Source organism: Suncus etruscus, chromosome 9, assembly GCF_024139225.1.
Source record: "Suncus etruscus isolate mSunEtr1 chromosome 9, mSunEtr1.pri.cur, whole genome shotgun sequence".
Classification (NCBI taxonomy): Eukaryota; Metazoa; Chordata; class Mammalia; order Eulipotyphla; family Soricidae; genus Suncus; species Suncus etruscus.
This window is the reverse complement of record NC_064856.1, coordinates 53,273,780-53,298,524: the sequence shown is the minus strand read 5'-3', so window position 1 is coordinate 53,298,524 and position 24,745 is coordinate 53,273,780. Positions and strand designations below refer to the sequence as shown.

The following is a 24,745-nucleotide window of genomic DNA, read 5'->3' as shown; positions in this document are numbered from 1 at the left end:
TTCCAGATGCTTTTTGCTCAGTATTTCAATATATAGAACAGATGATATGGTGCTACTCAGAATCTATACTACTCCATTTTACCTGAGCCATCCCTGGGTTGCTTGTGGAAAGGAAACTCAAGAGGCACATTAAGTGATGTTCAGGAGTCATGTGATAGAAGAGAGCAGACTGAAGTTGGCTGTATTCAAGATATGCACCTTAATCCCTGTATTATCCCTCTGGCTTAAGTTTCTTAATTTAATAGAAATGACAAAAAAAGAAATAACATTAATTTTTCACAAAATGTCTTTAATATTAGAAGATATTATTGAAGACATTATTGTCTTGCTAGTAAATCTTTGTTAAATATTATAAAATATAGAAAATTCATTGTAATTCAATTTTATTTTTAATATATTTTTGTGGGTTGTTGGGGATAGAATTCAGGTCATTATACTATGAGGCACAGGATTTATCACTGATCTATCAGCTCAGAAAAATGTTTTAATTAAAGCACCATGATTTACAAAATTATTTGCAGTTAAATTTTAAACATAAATTTTCCAGCAACAATACCACAACCAATGTCAACTCCCTCTACCAATGTTGCAGAGTCCTCATACCTCCCCTCCCAGCCTGCTATTTTAACGGGATCTTTTGTAAATTTGGTTGTTATAGTTTGGGTCTCTTAATTTCAGTGTTGTCGACTCTGTGATTTGGATATGACACTTGTCCCCTATTATTTCAAATATATCTTCCTCGCTCTACTCTATTTTTTTCCTTCTCACTATACTCTGGGGACAAGAAAAGTCTGGTCAATCCTCTCTTTGAACCATTGCATACTGTCATACAGTTAATCTAAAAACCACATATAAATTATATCAATCTGTATTTATCCTTCATTCTCTGGCTTACTTCATTTAATATGTATTTCCCAGTTCCATCCATGTTTCAGTAAATTGCATGACTGCATCATTATTTATATCTATGTTTTATAGTGTTCCATTGAGTATAAGTATGTACACGCACAAAAACACACACCACATCTTTATGATCCACTCTTCTATTGTTGGATATCTAGATTGATTCAAATCTTAGCTGTTTTACTAAATGCTGATGAATGAATACATTGAATGAATAGAGGTGTTAATACATCCTTTTAATGAATGTTTTATTCTGTCCTGGATATAGATATCCAAAAGTTGAATTGTTGGGTAATATGGCAAGTTGATTCTGAGTTTACTGAGAACCCTCCATACTATTTTTCATATGAATTGAACCAGACAATACTATCACCAGCATGACAAAAGTTCCTTTTTCACAATATCCCTGCCAATATACTTTTTTGCCCAGGTTTTTGATATGCATCATTCTCACTGGTGCAAGATGACATATATTGCCACCTTGATTTGTATTTCTCTAATGATAAATGAAGATGAGAACTTTTTATGTTAATGTTGGCCATCTATTGGATTTCATTAAACAAGAATCTGTTCATTTTCTCTCCCCATTTTTTTAAGAGTTTTAGATTTGGTGGGTTAATCTTTGTATGTAATTTGTATATCCTATATATCAACCCTTATCTGATGTATTGTAGAATAAAGTATGAAACAGAGTTATTGAGTGCTATGTGAAAGGCAGTATGCAAAACTAAAAAAATCAGACTACCTCAGAGACTTTTTTGGTCACATTTGGGTTTGCTCAGGGCTTATTTCTGTTTCCTGCTCAGGTTTCACTTCTGACATGACCATGCAAGGCAAATATTATCTCTCTGACCATTCCTAAAATAATTTTTTTATAAATGTACCTAATAAAACCTGTCACCTATAATTTTAGTTTACACTAATAGATTCATAATATATTTCTTTAAGTGTTATTAAATTAAAATTTTATATGTTGCGCATTTTCTCCTTGAGTATATAAGAAATGCTTTATATAGAAAACTGAACCAATTAACATGAAAACAAAAATTAACAATTATGTATTTCTGCATTCTAGAATACAAAAATATTTTTATTCTTTATATCAAGCTTGTCTTTATAAATAATGTATTAATATTGGTATAGTTAAGTTAGGCTGAAAATTTAAGACTATTCCCACTTTATCCCATGTTACAAAATATGACTTTCAAAATGGTTAAACAGATATTACCAGAAGCTCTGGCAGCCAAACACCACACTTACAAATGCAGCTGCCACGTCTGCATTCATCTAACTCTATAGACTCACTCTATTCTTGATAGACATGAAAAATTATGGGAACACCAGCCCTGTAGATGAAAGCTGCTAATCTTGGGAGGAAACAGCTAGATAGCCAAGCCCCCACCCTGCCAAAGCCACATCTGCCTCACTCATCACCCAAATCACTGCTTCACTACTGGACCTGCTTGATCACTCCTCTGAAGCTCTCTGCAGAAACACTAATCTGATCAAAATTCTAAGTGTGTCAATATTTGAGCTGACATCACCTGGACATATTTGGAGTGAGTGCAGGTAGCCTTAACTTGCCTTTTCATACTTCTAGAAAATCTGGAAGCCAAAAACACACTAAACAAAAGCTTCAGCATCATGGAATTTCTGAATTGTGCAGTTGCACTGTGGCACTCAATTTTATGTTTGTTTAATACTGTCATCCCTGTAGGAAAGTACCAATCTAGACACTAGTATGTATCTAAAGCCACCAAATGTTCAAAAACAATAAGAAGCAACAGAATAATCAACTAGCAACAAGAGCTTACTAAACCATCTGACAATGACTTAACAACATCATTGTGATATACAAACTTATTATTGTTGTAGTCCTTTTTTTTTTCTTTTTTAAAAATTATTCTTCCACTTACCTGAAAACTTACCTGAAAATGTATTATGATCAACTATGTCAACTATGTGATACATGGTCTATAAATAAATGATAAAGTGATAACAAAATGATATAAATGATAAAAACTGATTGGAAAAACAGTCTAGTCTTGAGACATTAGTGATAAAGTCTCATAAAAGCATACTTTCTGAGAAGTCTACCATTTTTCTTTTCTGGAATAATTGTAACATGCTTATGATGAATTTACTAAGACTAGAACAATATGACTAGTGAATTAGGTGTCTTTCAGACCTGATTTGATGTACTAGCCCCCCTCCTCACAATGTGACTGGTGTGAGTTATTTCTTCTTTTTTTTTTTAACACCACCCATCACCAGTGCAACATTCCCATCACCAATGTCCCAAGTCTCCCTCCTCCCCACCCGACCCCCGCCTGTACTCTAAACAGGTTCTCAATTTCCCCCTCATACATTCTCATTATTAGGACAGTTCAAAATGTAGTTATTTATCCAACTAAACTCATCACTCTTTGTGATGAGCTTCCTGAGGTGAGCTGGAACTTCCAGCTCTTTTCTCTTTTGTGTCTGAAAGTTATTATTGCAAGAATGTCTTTCATTTTTCTTAAAACCCATAAATGTGTGAGACCATTCTGCGTTTTTCTCTCTCTCTCTGACTTATTTCACTCAGCATAATAGATTCCGTGTACATCCATGTATAGGAAAATTTCATGACTTCATCTCTCCTGACAGCTGCATAATATTCCATTGTGTATATGTACCACAGTTTCTTTAGCCATTCGTCTGTTGAAGGGCATCTTGGTTGTTTCCAGAGTCTTGCTATGGTAAATAGTGCTGCAATGAATATAGGTGTAAGGAAGGGGTTTTTGTATTGTATTTTTGTGTTCCTAGGGTATATTCCTAGGAGTGGTATAGCTGGATCGTATGGGAGCTCGATTTCCAGTTTTTGGAGGAATCTCCATATCGCTTTCCATAAAGGTTGAACTAGACGGCATTCCCACCAGCAGTGGATAAGAGTTCCTTTCTCCCCACATCCCCGCCAACACTGTTTATTCTCATTCTTTGTGATGTGTGCCATTCTCTGTGGTGTGAGGTGGTATCTCATCGTTGTTTTGATTTGCATCTCCCTGATGATTAGTGATGTGGAGCACTTTTTCATGTGTCTTTTGGCCATCTGTATTTCTTCTTTGTCAAAGTGTCTGTTCATTTCTTCTCCCCATTTTTTGATGGGATTAGATGTTTTTTTCTTGTAAAGTTCTGTCAGTGCCTTGTATATTTTGGAGATTAGCCCCTTATCTGATGGGTATTGGGTGAATAGTTTCTCCCACTCAGTGGGTGGCTCTTGTATCTTGGGCACTATTTCCTTTGAGGTGCAGAAGCTTCTCAGCTTAATATATTCCCATCTGTTAATTTCTGCTTTCACTTGCTTGGAGAGTGCAGTTTCTTCCTTGAAGATGCCTTTAGCCTCAATGTCCTGGAGTGTTTTACCTACGTATTGTTCTATATATCTTATGGTTTGGGGGCTGATATCGAGGTCTTTAATCCATTTGGATTTTACCTTCGTACATGATGTTAGCTGGGGGTCTAAGTTCAATTTTTTGCAAGTGGCTACCCAGTTGTGCCAACACCACTTGTTGAAGAGGCTTTCTTTGTTCCATTTAGGATTTTTTGCTCCTTTATCAAAAATTAGGTGATTGTATGTCTGGGGAACATTCTCTGAGTATTCAAGCTTATTCCACTGATCTGAGGGCCTGTCCTTATTCCAATACCATGCTGTTTTGATAACTATTGCTTTGTAGTAAAGTTTAAAGTTGGGGAAAGTAATTCCTCCCATATTCTTTTTCCCAATGATTGCTTTAGCTATTCGAGGGTGTTTATTGTTCCAAATAAATTTCAAAAGTGCCTGGTCCACTTCTTTGAAGAATGTCATGGGTATCTTTAGGGGGATCGCATTAAATCTGTACAGTACTTTGGGGAGTATTGCCATTTTAATGATGTTAATCCTGCCAATCCATGAGCAGGGTATGTGCTTCCATTTCCACGTGTCCTCTCTTATTTCTTGGAGCAGAGTTTTATAGTTTTCCTTGTATAGGTCCTTCACATTTTTAGTCAAGTTGATTCCAAGATATTTGAGTTTGTGTGGCACTATTGTGAATGGGGTTGTTTTCTTAATGTCCATTTATTCCTTATTACTATTGGTGAGTTATTTCTATGGTAATAAATTAAGCTTAATAAAGATTATATGATATCAAGTCACAAGACCATAGTGTATGAACATAAGATGTTCAGGAACTTAATATAACTCTATTTAAAATTTGTATCTACATTTTACAGAGGACTGATTTTACCATCCATGATGAAGCAGAAGTCTTCCATACACCACAAAAGCACCGGGGGGAGAGTAAATGATCATGCAAGGAGTCTATAGTTAATCCCATGACAGTATACTTCAGGGATGGAGAAACCCTGTATCTCCTAGGCCAAGGGAATTCCCTCTATAATATTCCCAATGGTTACTGTTCCTATGCAGGGGAAAAAAGAAAAAAAAAAGGGAAAAAAAGCACAAAATAATTATTTTTCCACATATATATTTATTGATTGATTGTTTTTTGATGTCATTATTTTTGACGTCATTATATTGAAGTTGATGTCTCCTTTTTTATTTTATATTATTTTATCTTATCTTTTTCTTTTTGCACTTCGGCATGATTTGAATTTAGAACCGAGACTATTGTGTGGTGCTTCTCTTTATTGCTGTAGGGCTCACTGGATATTTAACTTGACATTTATTTTTGTATTGTTATGGTGTTTCAATTGCCTTTTTCATGTCCTCTCTCAAACTGAGGCTGATAGCCACTAGAAGGACTTCACCCATTTTCAGCATATTTTTATTTATTTTTTTAATTTATTTTCTTAATCTTTACCCCCATTCTATTGCTTTTCTTTCCCTCTAACAAAACCGTATAACTCAATTTATCTAGCTTAGCCTCTCAAATAGAGAGAGTAACAGGGAGGGCACCAGGACCAAACAGATGTATGATCAGTGATAGTAAGCTAAACAAAGAGGGGACCACCTACTCTAGCAGCCTGGGGGGTGTTGGTGGGGAGTATGGGTTGCAGAAAGGGAATGGGGAGGGGGGGAGGATAAATTTGGTGGTGGGTATTCCCCTGATTCAATGTTAATATGTTCCTAAAATACTAATGTGAAAGATATGTAAGCCACTATGATCAAAATAAAAATTAAAAATATCGTATCTACATTTAATCTACACAAAGACCTTTGCAGAATAAAATTCCTTTAACTTCCTACTACTTTATTTTAGAGACAAAAATGTATTGTGGGGCCTATTGAAAATATTTTGTTGTTGTTTTGGGATCATACACTTCTGGACCTATGTTCAGCTATAACTCCTAGCAGGACTTTTGGGACTGGAGAGAATATTGGGACTTAAACCCAGGTCAGTCATGTGCAAGGCAAACAGATTACCTGCTGTACAATCACTGGTCCCTGGAACTAGCTTTCAATGGATTTTGTATGTTAGTGGTAGATAAACTAAACCCAGCTCTGCTGATTGCCAAACTTAAGAGAGCAAAGAATGCTCTTCTATCTTGGGAAAATAACTAGGACCTAATTCTCATTCTCTTGCCATTGACATCATTCACATATATTCTGTCAAAGTTTATGCCAGTAACATACTAGAGACAACAATTACCACTCCTTAATAGTTAGGATACATTAACTTTTTTTTACTAATAACTCTTTTTTACTAATAATTAATTTCTATTTGATTAGTAGATTTTAGAAAAAAACAGTCTCTTCTAATAGTACACGGTGGGATTTAAGTATAAGAACATTTACAAGTTGTAAGCAAAAGGTAATGAAAGCTAGACAAAATTACAGAAAAGAAAAAGACTTCTAAGTCTCAGATCCCTGGGTTATCCTAAGGGTAAACAAAGTCCTCCATATTTGTAACAGGAATGTGTGAGTCAGAAAGAGAGAGAGAGAAAGAATGATGAGATTTTATGAATTTGTGGAAAGGATTATAGATCTCTTCTCCTATTTTTTCAGTAGATCTCCTCTTACAAAGACCTTTCTTTTTTTATTTAGTCATCGTGTTAATAAAATTTTTCATACTGGGGTTTCAGTCATAGAATGTATACCACCTTTCACCAATGCAATCTTCCCACCACCACTGTACCCCTATTTTCTCCCTCACCCCAAAATCCTGCCTGTCTGCCTCTCTCAGTATCATTGCTATGGTAGTTATCATTGTGGTTAGTGATCTAGCTGCTCTCACCACTCATTGTGGCAAATGGCAAGCTTCGTGCCATGGTCCTCTCAGAATTTAGCTCTGTTGTTTCTAGACATTGCTGTACTGTCTTTTTTTTTTTCCTGTCATACAGATGAGTGAGACTATTCTATGTCTGTACCTCTCCCTCTGGCTCACTTCAGTCAACATAATAGTCTCCATGTCTATCCATGTTAGACAAATTTTATATATACATTTTTCATAATATCTGCATAATATTCCACTGTGTTAATGTACCACAGTTTCTTTATCCATTTATCTGTTTTTGGGAACCTGGGTATAATACATTCCGGCTATTGTAAATAGTGTTGCATTAACATCAGGTGCAGAGACTATTTCTGTATTGTTTTTGTGTTTCTAGGGTACATACCTAAGAGTGCTTTTACTGGATCACATGAAAGCTCAATTTTCAGCATTTTGAAGTCTATCTATATGGTTTTTCAGAAAGATTGAACTAGATGTTATTCCCACCAGCTGTGAATGAGAGTTCTTCCCCCTGCCCCACATCCACACCAGCTCTGGTTGTGCTTGTTCTTTGTGATGTGTGCCAGTCTTTGTAGCATGAGATGATACCTCACTGTTGTTTTGGTTTGCATCTCATTGATGATTAGTGATGTGGAATATTATTTTACGTGCCTTTTAGCCATCTGCATTTCTTCTTTGAGGAAAAGTATGTTCATTTCTTTTCCCATTTTTGTATGAAGTTAGATGTTACTTTCTTTTTAAGTCCTGTCAGTACTTTGTATATCTTGGATATTAGTACTTTATCAGATAGGTTTTGGGTGAATAGTTTCTCCCATTCTGTGGGTAGCCCTTGTATTCTAGTCAGTGTTTCCTTTGAGGTGCAGAAGCTTTTCAATATAATTTATTAAATTTGTCTCATTTTTCTTTTTTTTTTTTTTTTTTTTGGTTTTTGGGCCACATCCGGTGATGCTCAGGGGTTACTCCTGACTATGCGCTCAGAAGTCACTCCTGGCTTGGGGGACCATATGGGACGCCGGGGGATTGGACCACGGTTCACCCAAGGCTAGCACAGGCAAGGCAGGCACCTTACCTCCAGCGCCACCGCCCGGCCCCTGTCTCATTTTTCAATCTCTGCTTCCTCTAGTTTGGACTGTGGTATTTCATCCTTGAATTCCTTTAGGCTCGATGTCATGGAGTATTTTGCTTATGTTTTTTCTATATAACTTATATTTTCATGTCTGATATCAAGGTATTCAATCCATTTTGATTTCACTTTATGAATTGTGTTAGATATAGGTCTGAATTTGCTTTTTGCATGTTGTTGACCAATTGTCACAACACTACATTTTGAAGGTTTTCATGCTCCATTTGTGGTTCTTGCCCTCTTACTATTATGATGAAGCAATAGATATTATGATATACAATAATGATGTAATACTTCAGAATTCTGATGTCATAATGACATGCCATTACAATGTCACAATTTAGGATTATGATGTCACAATGGATATCATGGCATACAATAATGCTGTCACAATTTAGGATTATGGTGTCACTATGAATATTATGAAAAATAATTATAATGTTCCAATTAAGGTTATGCTGTCAAAATAAATATCGTGAAAATTATAACATTACAATTTAGTTTATGTATAAAAATAGATATTATGACATTCTACTATGATGTCACAATTCAGGATTGTGATGTCACAATCCACACTATTACACACCACTATGATGAGAATATTTAAGATTATGATGTCAAAATGGCCATAATGAAAGACCACTATGATGTCATAATTTAAGATTTTAATGTCAACATGAACATTATGACACACAAATATGATATCAAAATTTAGGATTATGATGTCAAAATTGAAATTATTGCACACAATTATATCAAAATTTAGGATTTGTCATAATTTAGGATTATGAAGTCACAATGCATATTATGACACCATTATGATGTGAAATTTAAGATTATGATGCCTCAGTGTATATTGTGACATACAATTATAATGTCACAATTTAGGATTATGATGTCACAATGGATATTATGGTACAACATTAAGATTCACAGTTTAGGATTATGATGTCCCACTGATATTGTGAAAGACCATTCTGATGTCACAATGTAGGATTATGATGTCACTATTGATATCATAACATACCATTAATTGTCAAAATTTAGAATTATGATGTCACACTGCATATTATGGCATACCATTATCTCAAAATTTAGGATTATGAAGTCACAGTGGACATTACGTTATACAATTATGAATTATAATTTAGGATTATGATGTCACAGTGGATGAGATGACATCCAATAATGATATCACAATTTAGGGTTACAACGTCACAGTGGATATAGTGACACACAACTATGATATCATTATTTTGGATCATACTGTCACTATGAACACAATAACACACCATTACTAATTTAGAATTATGATGTCACAATGGTAATGGCATACCATTCTGATGTCACAAATTTGATTATGATGTCACAGTGGGTATTAAGTCATACCATTATAAATCCAAAATCTGGGATTATAATGTCACAGTGGATATTGTAAAACACCACTATGACGTCAAAATTAAGGATAATGATGTAACAATCTACTTTATAAAGTGCCATTCAAATATCACAATTTAGGATTATGATGTCACAGTGGATATTAGGACAAAGCACTATGGTATCACAAATTAGGTTTAGGATGTATCAGTGTATATTCTGATACAATATTATCATGTCACAATTTAGGATTCTGATATAACAGTGGATATTTTGACAAACAACTATGATGTTGCAATTTTGGACTATGATGTCACAGTCAATATTATGATATACAATTTTGATATCAAAATTTTGGAATTATGATATCACAATGGGTATTTTAACATTCCATTATATCACAATTTAGTATTATGATGCTACCAGTGGATACTGTGAAATTGTTAGGTCCAAGAAGTAAGATAACCCAAATGGCACTCAGAGTCAAAAATCACCATTATTTAAATTGCAAAAGGGATTATTTTCAGCTAGCTGTGTCCAGTCTCATGAAAAGACAAAAGCCCTGCATGAAACGGGAAATTTATATAAGGTTAACAGGCTTTAGCAGGCTAAGCATTTTATTGGTTAATGCAAGCAGTTTAACTTCCACACAGTACAGGATTGGTTTTCAGGTCTCACAGTCCCAACTTCTGCCACTTCTTTATCCCGCTTTTAAAGTCTGAGACCATTTGCCCTGAAAAACAGAATGGCCTTTATAACAAGGAGGCCTTGAACACTTTATGGTACAAGCTGACATCTCATTTTCTCAGAATCTGGCCTGGGGATGCAAGGGGGAGCTTATCTTATAGGATGGGGGAGGAGTGAGTAAACTTTCTATCTTCTACAGGCTTGTTGCTCAGAAAGGGACTTATAACTTCAGTGTCTGGGGTCTAACATTGTGATATCACAATTTAGGTTTATGACGCCACTATGAGAATTATGACATCATTATGTTGTCACAATTTATGATTATGATGTCACAGTGGGCATTATGACACACCACCACTGTGATGTCACAATTTGGTTTATACTGTCACAATGGGCATTATGGCACAGCATTATGAGGTCAACATTCAAGATTATAATGTCATATTGGATATAGTGGCACAGGACTGATTCACGATTTTGGATTATGCCGTCACAATGGATATTATGACACAATTTTATGATGTCACAGTATTAGGAATATTATGTCACAAGAAAAATTATGACATAGAATTCTGATGTCACGATTTAGGATTGTGATGTCAAATAGGTATTATGACATACCTTATGACGTCACAATTTTCTATTATGATGTCACATTGGGTGATGGGGCATACCTTTCTGATGTCACAATTTAGATTGTGATTTCACTATGGGTATTGTGACAAAATATTATGATGTCACAATTTAGAATTATGATGTCACATCTGGTCATATGACACACCATTATGCTGTCACAAGTTGGGATTATGATGCCACAGTGGGTGTTCTGAAACACCCACTTTGATATCACAATTTAGAATTATGATTTCACAATGAACATTATGAAGTTTCAATTTAGGAATATGATGTCACCATAGGTATTATGATATACCATTATGTTGTAACAATTTAAGATTATGATGTCACAGTGGACATTATGACACCACACTGTGATGTTACAATTTATGATTAAGATGTCATAAAAGGTATTGTGACATACCATTATGATGCACATTTTGTGGTTAAGATGTCACAGTGGATATTGTGGCATACCATTCTTATGTCACAATTTAGGATTATGATGTCACATTGGAAATTTTGACGTCATTACATTGTCACAATGTAAGGTTTTACATAAGATTGTGATATCAGAATTTACAATTATGATGTCAAAATTAACATTATGAAATGTCATTATAATGTCATATTTAGAATGATGTCACGTGGATATTATGGCATACCTTTATGAAGTAATAATTTAGGATTATGATGTCACAATTAGTATTATTTACCATTATGTTGTTGTTATTTAGGATTCTGATGTCACAATGCATATTACAACACACCACTATCACATCATAATTTAGGATTATGATGCCCCAATGGGTATTATGACATGCCATATGATGTCACAATTCATTATTTTGCTGTCACAATGGGTGTTATTAAATACCATTATTATGTCACAATTTAGATTTAAGAGGTCACAATAGGTATTATGACATTCCATTATGATGTCATCATTTAGTATTGTGCTGTCATGGGAGTATTTTGATGTCACAAATTGGGATTATATCAGTGAATATTGTGACACATCATTATGATGTCATTTTTTGGGATTATGACTTCACAATGGGCATTATGAAAGAGCATTATAATATCACAATTTAGAATTATGATGTCAACGTCACAATGGGTATTATGACATAACATAATGTCACAGGTTGGGATTATGGTGTCACAGTGGATATAATGACACAGCACTGTAATGTTGTGATTTTAGATCATACTGTCACAATATACATCACAACACAAATTATGATATCACAATTTAGGATTTTGATGTCAAATGGATATTATGACATGACACTAATATCATAATTTAGGATTATGATGTGACTATGGATATTATGACATACTATGTGATTTCACAATTTATGAGCTTAGAATTATGAATATTATCTTCCTGGAGCATAAATTCCTGTGATACCAAGAAGTGTCATCTGTTTCCCTTAGTGACTTTTTAAGTTTAAAATTTGTGTCATCTGATATAATTATAGCCATTCCTCTCTTTTTAATGGAGCTTCCTTGAATGATTGTTCTTACACTTTATTCTTTTTGCTCTGACTATTCAAATGTGTTTCATGGAGGCAGTACAATACTGGAATCAACGTTTTGATCCATTTTCCCACTCTATGTCTCTTATCTGGTTCGTTTAGTCTGCTAACATTTGACTTTTCTGTTTATAAATCTAATTATAAAAATATTTCCTTTATACATCATGATGTAATTTTTATATCCACACTAGACTCTGACTAACACAATGTCCAAATAAATAGTTTTGTTATCTTATTGCCTATCCCTCTTTGATTTTATCTGTGGCTCTTTTGAGTTCTGAAACAATAGAGGAAGTGTCTGGTAGTCAAAATAAAATGGACAGAAATAGATTTGTTGATATGAAAATGCCATTTCATGTGAAACTCAGTATTATACCAAGGATACATGGAAATTCTATCAATGTCAATTTTGTTTGTTTGTTTTTGAATTACACCTGGCAGTACTCAGGGGTTGCGCCCTGCTCTGCACTCAGAAAGCACTCCTGGAAGGCTTAGGAGACCATTTGGAATGCCAGGAACCCAACCCAAGGCTGTTCTAAGTCAGCTGAGTACAAGGCAAACACCCTGCTACTGCGCAATCCCTCGATGTCAATTTTTGGCAAAAGCATAAACATATTTTGCAATTTTATTGAATGTATATCTATACATAATAAAAGGACAAATAATATATTATATAAGATGCAATATGAAATTTCTTTAGTTATTTATTAGGATACAATGATAGAACCAGGGTGCAAGTCAAACACCTGCTCTAGTATCTCTTCAGCCACAGGAACATAAAATTGAGTATTAATTTAAAAATGCAGTTAATTGAAAGACTATTGTAGTTTATTTATAAAAATACCCTCTTTACTGTAGTATCTCTTCATCCCCAGGAAACATACAATTGAGTTTTGAGATAAAAATTTAGTTGAAAACTTTTGTATTAATGAAAGTACAGGGGCCAGAGCAGTCGTGTAGTGGTAGGGCATTTGCCTTGCATGCGGCTGGCCTAGGACCAACCACAGTTTGATCCTCCTGTGTACCATATGGTCCCCCAAGCCAGGAGTGATTTCTGAGTGCATAGCCAGAATTAACCCCTCAGTGTCACCAATGGTGGCCCAAAAATCAAAAGTCAAAAAAGGGGAGTGAAATAAAAGTACAAATGAATGATTAACAAAGTCTGCTATATTAAATCTAATCTTTTGTAACAACATGAATATTCTTAGTGAATATTTGATTCATGTTCTATATATTTACAAATATCAATATTATATTACATACATTAGTTTATTTTTGAAATGTCATAAAGATTTAGGTGACATTTAAATGGAGAAAATGACAATAAGATTAAGAAAATATCACTCAATGCATAGTGGTCATCATTTAGACTGTTGAAGGAATATTTAGCAGCTTTTCTAGAAATCACATCTTACTAAAGCACTCACTCATAGTGGCTAAAAAGATAATACAGCAAGGTAAAGTACTTGCTGTACATACAACTGAGAAGTATTTGATGTCCCCATAGAGACCCCCAAATTCTACCAGAAATGATTCCTGAGAACTGAGTAAAACCTTAGCACCACTAAGTGTGCTGGGAATAGCTCAGCTGTATGCACGCACACACACACACATAACACACATACATACACGGAATTTACTCAGGAATTTACTCCGAGTTAGCTTTAACTCTTCTTAGAAATAACTAATTAGAACTGGGTCGGCTTCTGCATTAAAACCTTGACAATTGCATATCGAATCTGCTTAGTCTTCATACTATAGATTATAGGATTTAGCACAGGAGGGATGAGCAAGAACACATTTGCCATAATGGTGTGTACAAATACAGGTGCCGAATGGCCATAGCGATGTACAAGAGACAAGCTGATGAGAGGAATGTAGAAGATAGCAACAGCACTGATATGAGATATGCAGGTGTTGAAGGCTTTTTGCCGTCCCTCTGAGGAGGCAATGCCAAAGACAGAACGAATAATGAAGACATAGGAGATCAATATGCAAGGACAGTCAAACCCTGTTGTGGAGAAGAGTGCAAACAGGCCAAGAATGCTATTGATTCTGTTATCTGTACATGAGAGTTGAATGAGATCAACATGGTAACAGTAAGAATGTGAAAGGACCAATGATCTGCAGAAGGACAACCTCTTGACGAAAAGCACAACTGGCAGCATGACAGCAACATTTCTTATCAACATGCTAACACCAATCTGAGTGATTCTGGCATTGGTAAGTATGGTGGTGTACCTCAGTGGGTTACAGATGGCCACAAAACGATCAAAAGCCATGGCCAGTAGAACCCCAGACTCCATAAAAGTAAATCCATGCAAGAAGAACATCTGGGCAATGCAGGCATTTAAGTTGATCTTTTTCGCTTCAAACCAGAAGACGCCCAGGGTAGTCGAAAGTGTGCACAGGCACAAGCTCAAATCTGTGGCTGAAAGCATAGAGAGGAAATAATACATAGGCTCATGGAGACTTTGCTCACGAAGGACCACAAAGAGGATCATGCTGTTTCCAGTGAGGGCGATGCCATACAGGAGACAGAAAGGGATGGAAATCCAGACCTGGGCTGTTCTCAGGCCTGGGATACCCGTCAGAAAGAAGGTCAGAGTCTGAGGATTGGTGTTATTGAGGACCAACATAAGGAGGGACTGAGAAGACAAGGAGAGATGAATAATTGAAGAGAACATCAAAATATAGCACTTTTTATTTACACTTTCTGGTATTCTCAATGTTCATAGAATTACTATTATATTCACTGAATTACTATTGACCTTAGTATTTTCTGACTTTTATAGAGATGCAAACTCGTAGTTATGATTTCCTGTGTTTACTTATTTTATTTTATTTTGTGGTTTGGGCAACATCCGGTTGTGCTCAAGGCATAATCATCGCTCTTTTCTCAGGTAACATTCCTGATTGGTCAGGGGTCCAGAGAGCCATAGCGAGTATGGGGATCAAACCTGGGTGGGCAAACACTCTATACTATATTATCCCTGCAGCTTCAAATTTTCTTATTTTTATTTTCTTAAACTTTTAGGATAATTTTCAGAGGTATTCACATTAAATTTTAAAGTATCTTTGGTGGTAACCAACGTCATGTTTTAATTTCCTCTTCCAATTTAAATCTATAGTAAAATAACTAATATGGTTTTTAAAAGTTTGACTTTCAAAAATTTTAAATACAGCATTGGGAAATAAAGTCACATTTTACATGTGGATTTTATTGTGTTTTCCTTAGATATTCAAAGACTTTCCAATATTCAAGTACTTTTATACCTATAATGACAACATGATCCAAAGAACCACGCTAAAAACATAAATATAGCTTAAATTTTTGCAATTCCTTGTATTAGTGACATTTTATGTACATGTAATATTGTTATTAAAACGAAGTCATGTAAATTACATAGGTGTATATGCATTTTGCATATTAGAAAAATAAAATGTAACAGCTTAATACTCCAAATTTATTATTATTATTTTGATTATCAGGCCACGCCCAGTGATGCTTATGGCTTACTCATCGTTCTGAGCTCAGACCGTTCACTTCTGAGTTGTCAGGGATAAAACCCATCTGCCCAAGGTTAAATTTGTAATGCACAGCCTAATTGTTGAGATAAACCATATGTGTGAGAGTAAAAGTATATGTGAGTGTGTGTGTGTGTGTGTGTGTGTATGTAAATCACATATAAGAAAGGAATGGAAGAAAAGAGGAAGGGAGGCAGAGATAGAGAGAGAGAGAGGAAGAAAAAGGAGGAAAGGCAAGTTCAAGTGCCATCATATGAACATAGGGAAGTTTTCTCAACATAAGTACAGGCTTTTATTAAACACAAAATCCAGAATTTCTTGAGTACATACCATGTGCCACATAAATCAATCAATAACCAAAGTAATCTAAGCATTTTTAAATGTAAAAATTCAATGAAATAGAAAATATTGTTGTTCCAGATACATATTTGAGAAATTAATATTTAAATGACTACATAATTTTTATATTGTGCAATCGAATAATGAAAGAGCTAAATTGAAATCTACATATATGATCCCAATACATTCTTTCAATTAGACTGAAGAGTGTTAGCACAAATCATTAAATTAATATAAAAATCCTGACAATTTTTACATGTGTGCCTTTTGAGGCACATGATTGAAGTGCAATATCTTTGGGGAAGAATCCTTAGCTCAGATTCTATTGGAACTATGCAAATAAGATGCACTCTAAACATCTTAAGAAAAGAAATTCAGTATTGATATTCCCTGTGTACAAAGATCTCAGAAAATCAATTGTAGTACAAAAGAAATGATCAATCATTGACTCATTTTGTGATTATTTATCAGCCAATACATATAATATACTGATATTTATTTCTGAAATTTCTACTAAAAACCTGGGAAAGGGCCCTGTTTCCTGAATATAGAAATATTAGATCATTAAAAGGCATGAGCAGCTTTTTTTTTGCTAAAAACCTCATAAATTAAAGCATAGTCAATAAAACACACAAGAGTTTTGAATGGATAGAGACAAGATCACAACATCTATCCTATAAATATGCAAATAAATTCAGTTTAATGTTGAAAATGGCAGAAGTAAGACTTTTTCTTTGGTTTATTAAAAGATCATATAAATGTATTTTGAATGACAATTTAAATTCTTCACTAATTCTGTCAATTGATTTATAATGCATACTTCTAAAAGAACCAACCATATTTTTAAAAATAACTGCATAAATGAGGATAAAGAACATAGTGACAATGACGTATTCTATCACTAGAAAAAGAAAAAAATGTGAGAAAAAGACATTGTTAATTGGCTACCAATTAATCAATAAATTAATATCTATTTGATATATCTTGGTATTAAGATAATAAATTCAAGGCAAAAAACCTTTACAGTAATAAAAATAAAATAAAATGACTTTTTTTAGAGATTGCCATCTCAAATACAGATCTAAAGCCATTAATTAACTCATTGATACAGAATACTAAATAAGCTTAAATATTTCTGGCTGCAAATGATCTTGTGAATAAAATAAATCTATGATATTTTATAAAGAAGAAAGGGCAATAAAACTCTGCTGCATCTGCTTTTCTGAGATTGTGTGTTGTTTGATGATAGCCTGTAGTTTGACTGATGGGAAGGAATCTAAAAAAACACCCAAGTAACACTATGCTTATTTTTGTATCCTGAATTTTTTTTGATGAAGATATTTTGACCCAGTAATATAATAATAATTAAAGTACTATATTGATGGTAGGTTAGTAAGTAGATTAGTAAATAGGTTCTTACTAATTAGTAAATAGGTTCTTACTAATCCATTCTGAACTAAGATTTTATTTATTTTGACTAAATTTCCCACTAGTTTCCTTCTCTATTCCTTCTTGTCTTTCAGATTAGCTTTTAAGAGTCCCTTTCTTTATCTGTTCTTTCTTGCTCTATCCATCTTACCTGACACCCGAAAAAGGAAATACAGTCCTTTCCACACTGCTTAGACAAGTATCAATGTGGTGATCTTGGATCAGAGTTTCTATAGAATCCAGCTTGTAACTCAGTCCTGCTGGTGAGTCCCTGGGGAACTTCTAAAAATTGAATCAGATGAGATGTGTGATTCTAGGTATGAGAATTATAATTTTCCCAGGAGATTCACTACACTAAATGAAAGTGGATCAAAATAAGCTATTTAGACCTCCTTTGTTTTTATTATTTGATAATATTTGTAATAGTTAATAATAACATTATTACCCTATCATTGTACTTCAGATATCATTTTCTGCTGTGTAGAATGCAGACAAGAAACATCCTTTTGTTTCTCTGTACTTCTTTCTTGGCTTCCAAATCCAATTATTCCTGTTGGTAAAATACATAGATATGTTCTCTTGTAGTTATGATAAAATATTATATCTAGTAGGATCTCTTGTCATTTGAAATTTAATGAAATAATACTAGCTTTGTTTTTTTTATTTTGGACTGAGCACCCAGAGGTTTGTGGTGGCTACTACTGGCTTTTTTATCTCAGTGGTACTCAGATACCTTGGGATTCTAGGTACAACATGTCTCCAACATGCATGCTAAGTGAATGCTCCATCCCATTGAGCCTATCCCCTGTCTAAAAATGAATTCTGAGTGAGTTAGATTAAATAAATATTGTTCAGCACAAAATCCAAAATATATTGCACAACCAAAAAGAGCCTGAATGTCCTTTTTGATTCCTTAAAATAAATAAATAAAACATTTTTATTAAATATGCATTGTTACTGGAAAAAGAGACATCCAATATCTAAATAACATTGAGCCCTTTGTTTTCTAATACTGATGCAAATGTTGATGTGCAATGTCTATTTATACTGAACAATAATTTTCTGAGAAAACTATATTTTCTCTATAATTAAAATAAATAAACTTTCCTTGTCACCTTACAATACTTACTGCCACATTTAATAGTTAAATTAATTGATTAAAAATATGACTATACTCGGTTAAGAAGTTAGTTCAGAAGAATACATGTGGGATCTTGTACTGAATCCTCCCCACTACTTAGTTTCCTGAGCACAAATTATCATCCTTTAATTTTTTTAAAATAATGGACACACATATATATACTCAAATATTATTGAAAAAATACATTTTTGTAAAGCCTGAGATCTGAGTATCTGGTAATACCGCTCTGAAACCATCTTTTGTTGAAAGTAAACAAAATTACTACTTCATACACTTTCATTCTTTTTCATTTGATGGGGCACAACTAGTTGGAGATGCTAAGGAATTACTTCTGGGAATATTCCTGGCAGTTCTTAGAAGTTCATATGAGGTTCCTGGGATGAATCCCAAGTTGACTGTGTGCAAGACAAACATTTTAACCTCTGTGCTGTCTCTCAAGTCTCTTATTTTTATTTATTAACACATTTTTCTTTCTTGAAGAGTTCTTGTATGCCTAAATAATGTCCATCCAATCTTGGTTATTTGTTCAACTTTATTAGATAAATATTACCTTGTTAAATAGCATATTTGTTTTATTTAGTGAAACACTATGCATGAAATGATAATTTCTGAGCCAGAGAGATATTACAGCAAATAGGGTTGTGCCTTGCACAAGACAAGCTTGATCCCTGATACCCCTGGCTTGGGGAACATATGGGACACTGGGGGATTGAACAGATTTTGGCTATTTAAAATAACAAACTTCTCCACTGGAATAAATATATCTTTTATCCAGCCCTTTGTTGTTTTTTTTGTTTTAATTTTGTAAATTTTATTATTTTATATACTAATACAAGAGTATGATATAAACTGGAAACAGAAGTCCAATCATATCTGGAGCCATATTATCTTCTTGCATCTTCAATAATGTAATGTGTTCTTCAAGAAGAAATTGCTTTAGACCTGTGCTCCTGTTGAGAACTGGACAAGTCATCACTAATCCAAATTACATTATTTTAAGACATTGTAGAATGACTAAGGACAAAAGGAAAAGGCTAAGAAACTTAAAATAAAAAAGAAACTAAAACTAAAACTTTGATGAAGCTGGAAGGACTACTAAAACTGGGTCAGCAGCAAATGGGTCTTGATATAACCAACTGGAACCACAATGTTAGTATCAATTCTAGAAAGCCAAACAAAATGGGATGTTATACATTTATATCCATACTCTCATGCACACTGACATATTAATTTCATATTTGAAACAGTCACCTTCAGAATTCCAATTAAATTTCAACAGAATAGCAGTTCTAAATAAGCATCAGCACTCATTGAATTGAATAAAATGAATACAATCACTCTAATTATGCCTTTCCCTTTAGAAAAGAAATACAAGGCTGGAGAGATTGCACAAGACCAACTTAGGTTCAGTCCCTGGCCTCACATCCTTTATGTGCTCTACCAGAAGTATTCCCAGCACTTTGTTTTTTGGTTCAAGTAATTATGGAATTGAATCTTTACCACCAGGAAATAAAACTCTTCCTCTCTTGGAATAAATGACAGCCTTTTTATACCATGATGAGGATTTTCAGGGTCTGCTCATTTTTGCAGATGAATCTTTTAAAATTCTTATCTTTTTCTTTTCATTTTGGAACCAAACTCAGCAGTGCTCAGGTCTTATTCCTGACTCTGTACTCAAGAATCACTCCACCTGAAAGATCAGATGACCATATAGAATGCTGGCAATCGAACCAGGAACCAGTTTCAGGTGTAGACAGGCAAATGTCATACCATTGTACATCTTTTAAGCCCCTTAAAATTAGCATTTTAGTAACAAGGTTCTTTGTCTTTTCTTCCCATATTTAACAATCTTATCCTTAACACTGTATTATTTTCATTTATTTTTCAGATAAAACCTTCTATTCTCTGGAATCCAATTTAAGATAATTAAAATTGTTATTTTCTTGCCAATATTTCTACTATTAGGAAGACAAAAACTAAAGGACTGAGGTTAATATCACACCATGTATATTACTATTGTCACTAAATCATATCCACAGTGAAAGAGGCCCCAAAAGATGTTGGAGTAGCACTTGAAACAAGAGTACTAAGGTGAGGCTCAGGGAGGCCCAGACAGCACAGAGTCCAACAGTCCTGCCACCATGGCACCACAGAAGTTATCAAACATAGACACATTCTTTTTGCTTTCTTTCTTTTGAATGGTAGAGATTTATGGCCAGAGAATAGACTCAGTTACCAAAATTTGGTTTGCTAACAACTGTTTGTTAATAATAAAATTTTTTTTTGATGTTTGGGCCACACCTGGTGACGCTTAGGGGTTATTCCTGGCTATGTGCTCAGAAATCGCTTCTGGCTTGGGCGACCATATGGGACGCTGGGGGATCGAACCGCAGTCCGTCCTAACTTAGCAGGTCCAAGGCAAACACCCTACTACTTGCGCCACAACTCGAGTCCCTAATCATAATTTATTTTTATTATTATCTTTTTTCTTCCTATAAAAATTTGACTATAAATAATTTTGTAGATCATGATGCTTTAGTAAAATATATTTTAAATACAACATTTTACCTATTTCCTTATACTGGATTTATATGTCTAGAAAAAAAATCATCTGCTACATATAGAGTACTTTCTATATGTTAATCAATAATGTAACCCCTAAAAAAGGTCTCCTGTGTACTTCATTCTGGCTGACTCTGTAAGACATATATCCCACAGTCTTATAAACTGACAACATGCCAACTTTACCTGACCTGACTTGTAAATTCTGGTACTCTGGTCTACACAGAATTGTTTTAGACTCAGGATAAATAAAAGCTTTTTGAGAGCACATAAAACTGTTCTTCATTTTTATGAAGGCAGATTTCCTGCAAAGATTTTATCAAAATGGATGAATGTGCTGTGAACAGCAGGTGCCAGTATGTTATTATGTAGAGAATCAGGACATAGCTGAAAATAAATAGTGCTAATACCAGTTTTGCAGATATAAAACTAAATGTTTCTGAGAACTTGAGTAGAGTTCAAGGGTTTTGGTATTGCCAGGCACTAGCCCCTATGAGCAAAGCTAAAGAAAAGGTGCTGCAGAGGATTGAGAAACTAAAATAATGAAAGGAAAAGCATATTGTTAGGTGATTACAACCTGAGAGCTACAACTGTCCTTCATGTTTAATAGTTTAATTCAAGAATCATTAGGAGAAGGAGAACCACATTATTTGTGATCATGTGCCTATCTTAATCTTAACTGGCTTAATTTATACTTATTCAAGGCCTCAGTGTATCTGGACAAACAAATTTGTGGGAGTATTATTTCAAGGGATTATTTATTTGGGGGAAAACAAGCAAAAACAAGCAGTCATAGGACCTTAGCCTTAATGGCTTTCCATGTCAGCACCAGCTTTCAGGATTTCAGAGTCCTGTTTTTTGGCCATTTTGCATTTTCTGTTATTTTGTCTGTCTTAAGTCTTTGTTCCCAAATATGGTATCAGAAATATACAAAATTATTTCAATTATTCTAATAACTAGACTTTCCCATTTCATTTTTATAGTGCATTATGTTAAGTTATATAATGGTGAGCAAGTATGTTATGCTTTATTTGGAATAGTCAAGCAAGTATATCAAATAATAACTGAGAACTCTGAATTCATAGTATGCTAAGTTGGAAGTGGAAGGGTCAAACACTAAGTGAACTATCTAATTTCACTGGCTACTTTAAATGATATCCACTAAAAAGGAACCAATATAAATAAATAATAGGGTGAGGCTGTGGGAGATAGCAGAAGATAAAAGGAAACCTTTTAGAGAAATAGTACAAAGCATAGGGTGTTTGCCTTGCACTCTGCCAAGCAAGTTCAATCTCTATCACCCTGAAGTTATTCTGGAGTGAACAACCAAATGTAAACCATGAGCATTATGATGTGTGGTCCAAAAATGAACAAAAAGGAGGCTCCCAACAGAACAAAAAGTAAATTCTCTCTTTCTCTCTCTCTCATTCTCCCTCTCCCCCCTCCACATGCAAACTCTCTTCTCTCTCTCATCCTCTCTTTTTATCTCTCTCATGATCCGAGACACAGTAGAATCAGGCAGGACTCTTAACCAAACAGACCACAGACCAAGCAGGGCTCCTATACTCAAACATAGCAAAGTAGCCGAGATCTCTTCTATGGACATGCATCCCTGACTGAAAGAGCAGAAGAGAAGAGCCAAGACATCTAGAAACTGCTTGGGTACAAGTTTAAAAAGGCCCAGCAATAAGATTTCAAATGAAGAAAGCATACATTTATTTGTGGAACATTGTTAGATTTCAGTTTACTATTTCTTCTGAGAATAAATAAATGATTTTCTAGTTGTGTTCAAAACATTTTCATTTTATCTTAGTAAAGCTTGAGTTTCAGCTCTGTATGAATGAGGTTCTGAGTTTGTTTCCAGACACAAATAAGCAAATAAAAAATTACATGAATTCTAAAATATTTTTCAGTGTTGCATTTTACTGGAGCGTGATGAAGACAAATATACAAAAAATAAATACATCTTGATAGATATATTTGGACATATACATATATGTCCAAATATATCTATCAAGATGTATTTATTTCATATGTCAACATTTGTATATTAGTTACACATTAGAAAATTTTAAATTAAAAATCAAATAAAAGGCAGGGAAGCTATTTTAAACAGCTCATATTTTTAATTTAAAATAAAATTGATATGACATAATGTTAAAATTTCTTGTTTCTCATTTTTCACCATATAAAATTCTTATCTTCATAAAATACTTTTTTATTTTTTCCAAAATTAAACGTAATTCTAAAATTTATTGTCATGAGTGAATCAGCAAACATAAAAAGACTGAACTCAAATTATGAAATCATCACCATTATCAGCCTGAAAAAGTTCTGACTCTGGCAGCAATTATAATGTGACATTTTTAACTTACATGGAATATAATCTATTCCAACGTCCACATTCTCTCATCATGTCCACTCAAATATTCCAGGCGTTGGCACCATATTTACCTCTTATAAATTATTTTGGGTTTTTTGTAATTAATTTTTCCTCATAGTAAAATTAAAAGTCCTCCTCAATTAAGGACAGTTTTTTACAAAGCATATTAGTGGAGCAATACCATAGAGTACTCTAGGTATCTGTTATTTCCCTCTATTATTCTAGGTACCTGTTAATAGCCTATAGATGTATTGAACAATAATTGCCTATCATATGCATTCTTTGTGAAAGTTGATGTCAAACTCACAGACAATTTTTTTTTTATTTAATAAACATTGAAAAAATACACATAAATTTAGAATATAGAGATATAGATATAAATTCAGATATTTGCAGATGAAGGAGTTATGTGACACATAACATTATATTAAACTCTGCTTATATATTTTAATGATTCTTATTATTATGGACCTATGTCTTTGGAAATTGATTACAATTCTATTTCTAAAAAGAATTTCCAAAGGAAAAAAGTGTATTCTTCATTGTTTTAATGGAAATTTCTAAACTGTTTTGAAAAAGGTGTAGCAATATTTTAGTTCTATCCACAAAGTAAAATTTATTCTCATCTTTGTAGTTTATGAAACGTTTAATTATTTTAACTTCTTCATTTTTGTTATTTTTGCACCTCTTCTTTAATAGTAAAGGTTATTTTATTTTTCATTATCATTTAAATCTACCAAAAATGCTTATTTTCTGGGTATCTTGAAAATGACTTTCGACTGTAGAGCACTGTCAGCTTCCAAATAAACTGCCCATAGAATTTTCTTTGTACGCGCATGTGATACCTGGAATATTATCATTTATAAAACCATATTAATTTGGGATGGCTCTGATGATTCTCTCAGTGGC

The 24,745-nt window shown here is 33.9% G+C and overlaps 1 protein-coding gene across 1 annotated transcript; it reads right to left on the bottom strand.

Moving 5' to 3' along the window:
• Nucleotides 1-14,143: 14,143 nt before the first annotated feature.
• Nucleotides 14,144-15,124, bottom strand: LOC126018449 (olfactory receptor 51F2-like). Its single transcript, XM_049780583.1, has one exon. It carries the CDS (start codon nucleotides 15,092-15,094, stop codon nucleotides 14,144-14,146), a length of 951 nt encoding a protein of 316 aa, XP_049636540.1. The 5' UTR covers nucleotides 15,095-15,124.
• Between the last annotated feature and the right edge of the window lie 9,621 nt (nucleotides 15,125-24,745).

What these genes read in the sequence shown, in the direction of transcription:
- LOC126018449 (XM_049780583.1), bottom strand. Translation starts at nt 15,094, where the DNA reads ATGTTGGTCCTCAATAACACCAATCCTCAGACTCTGACCTTCTTTCTG.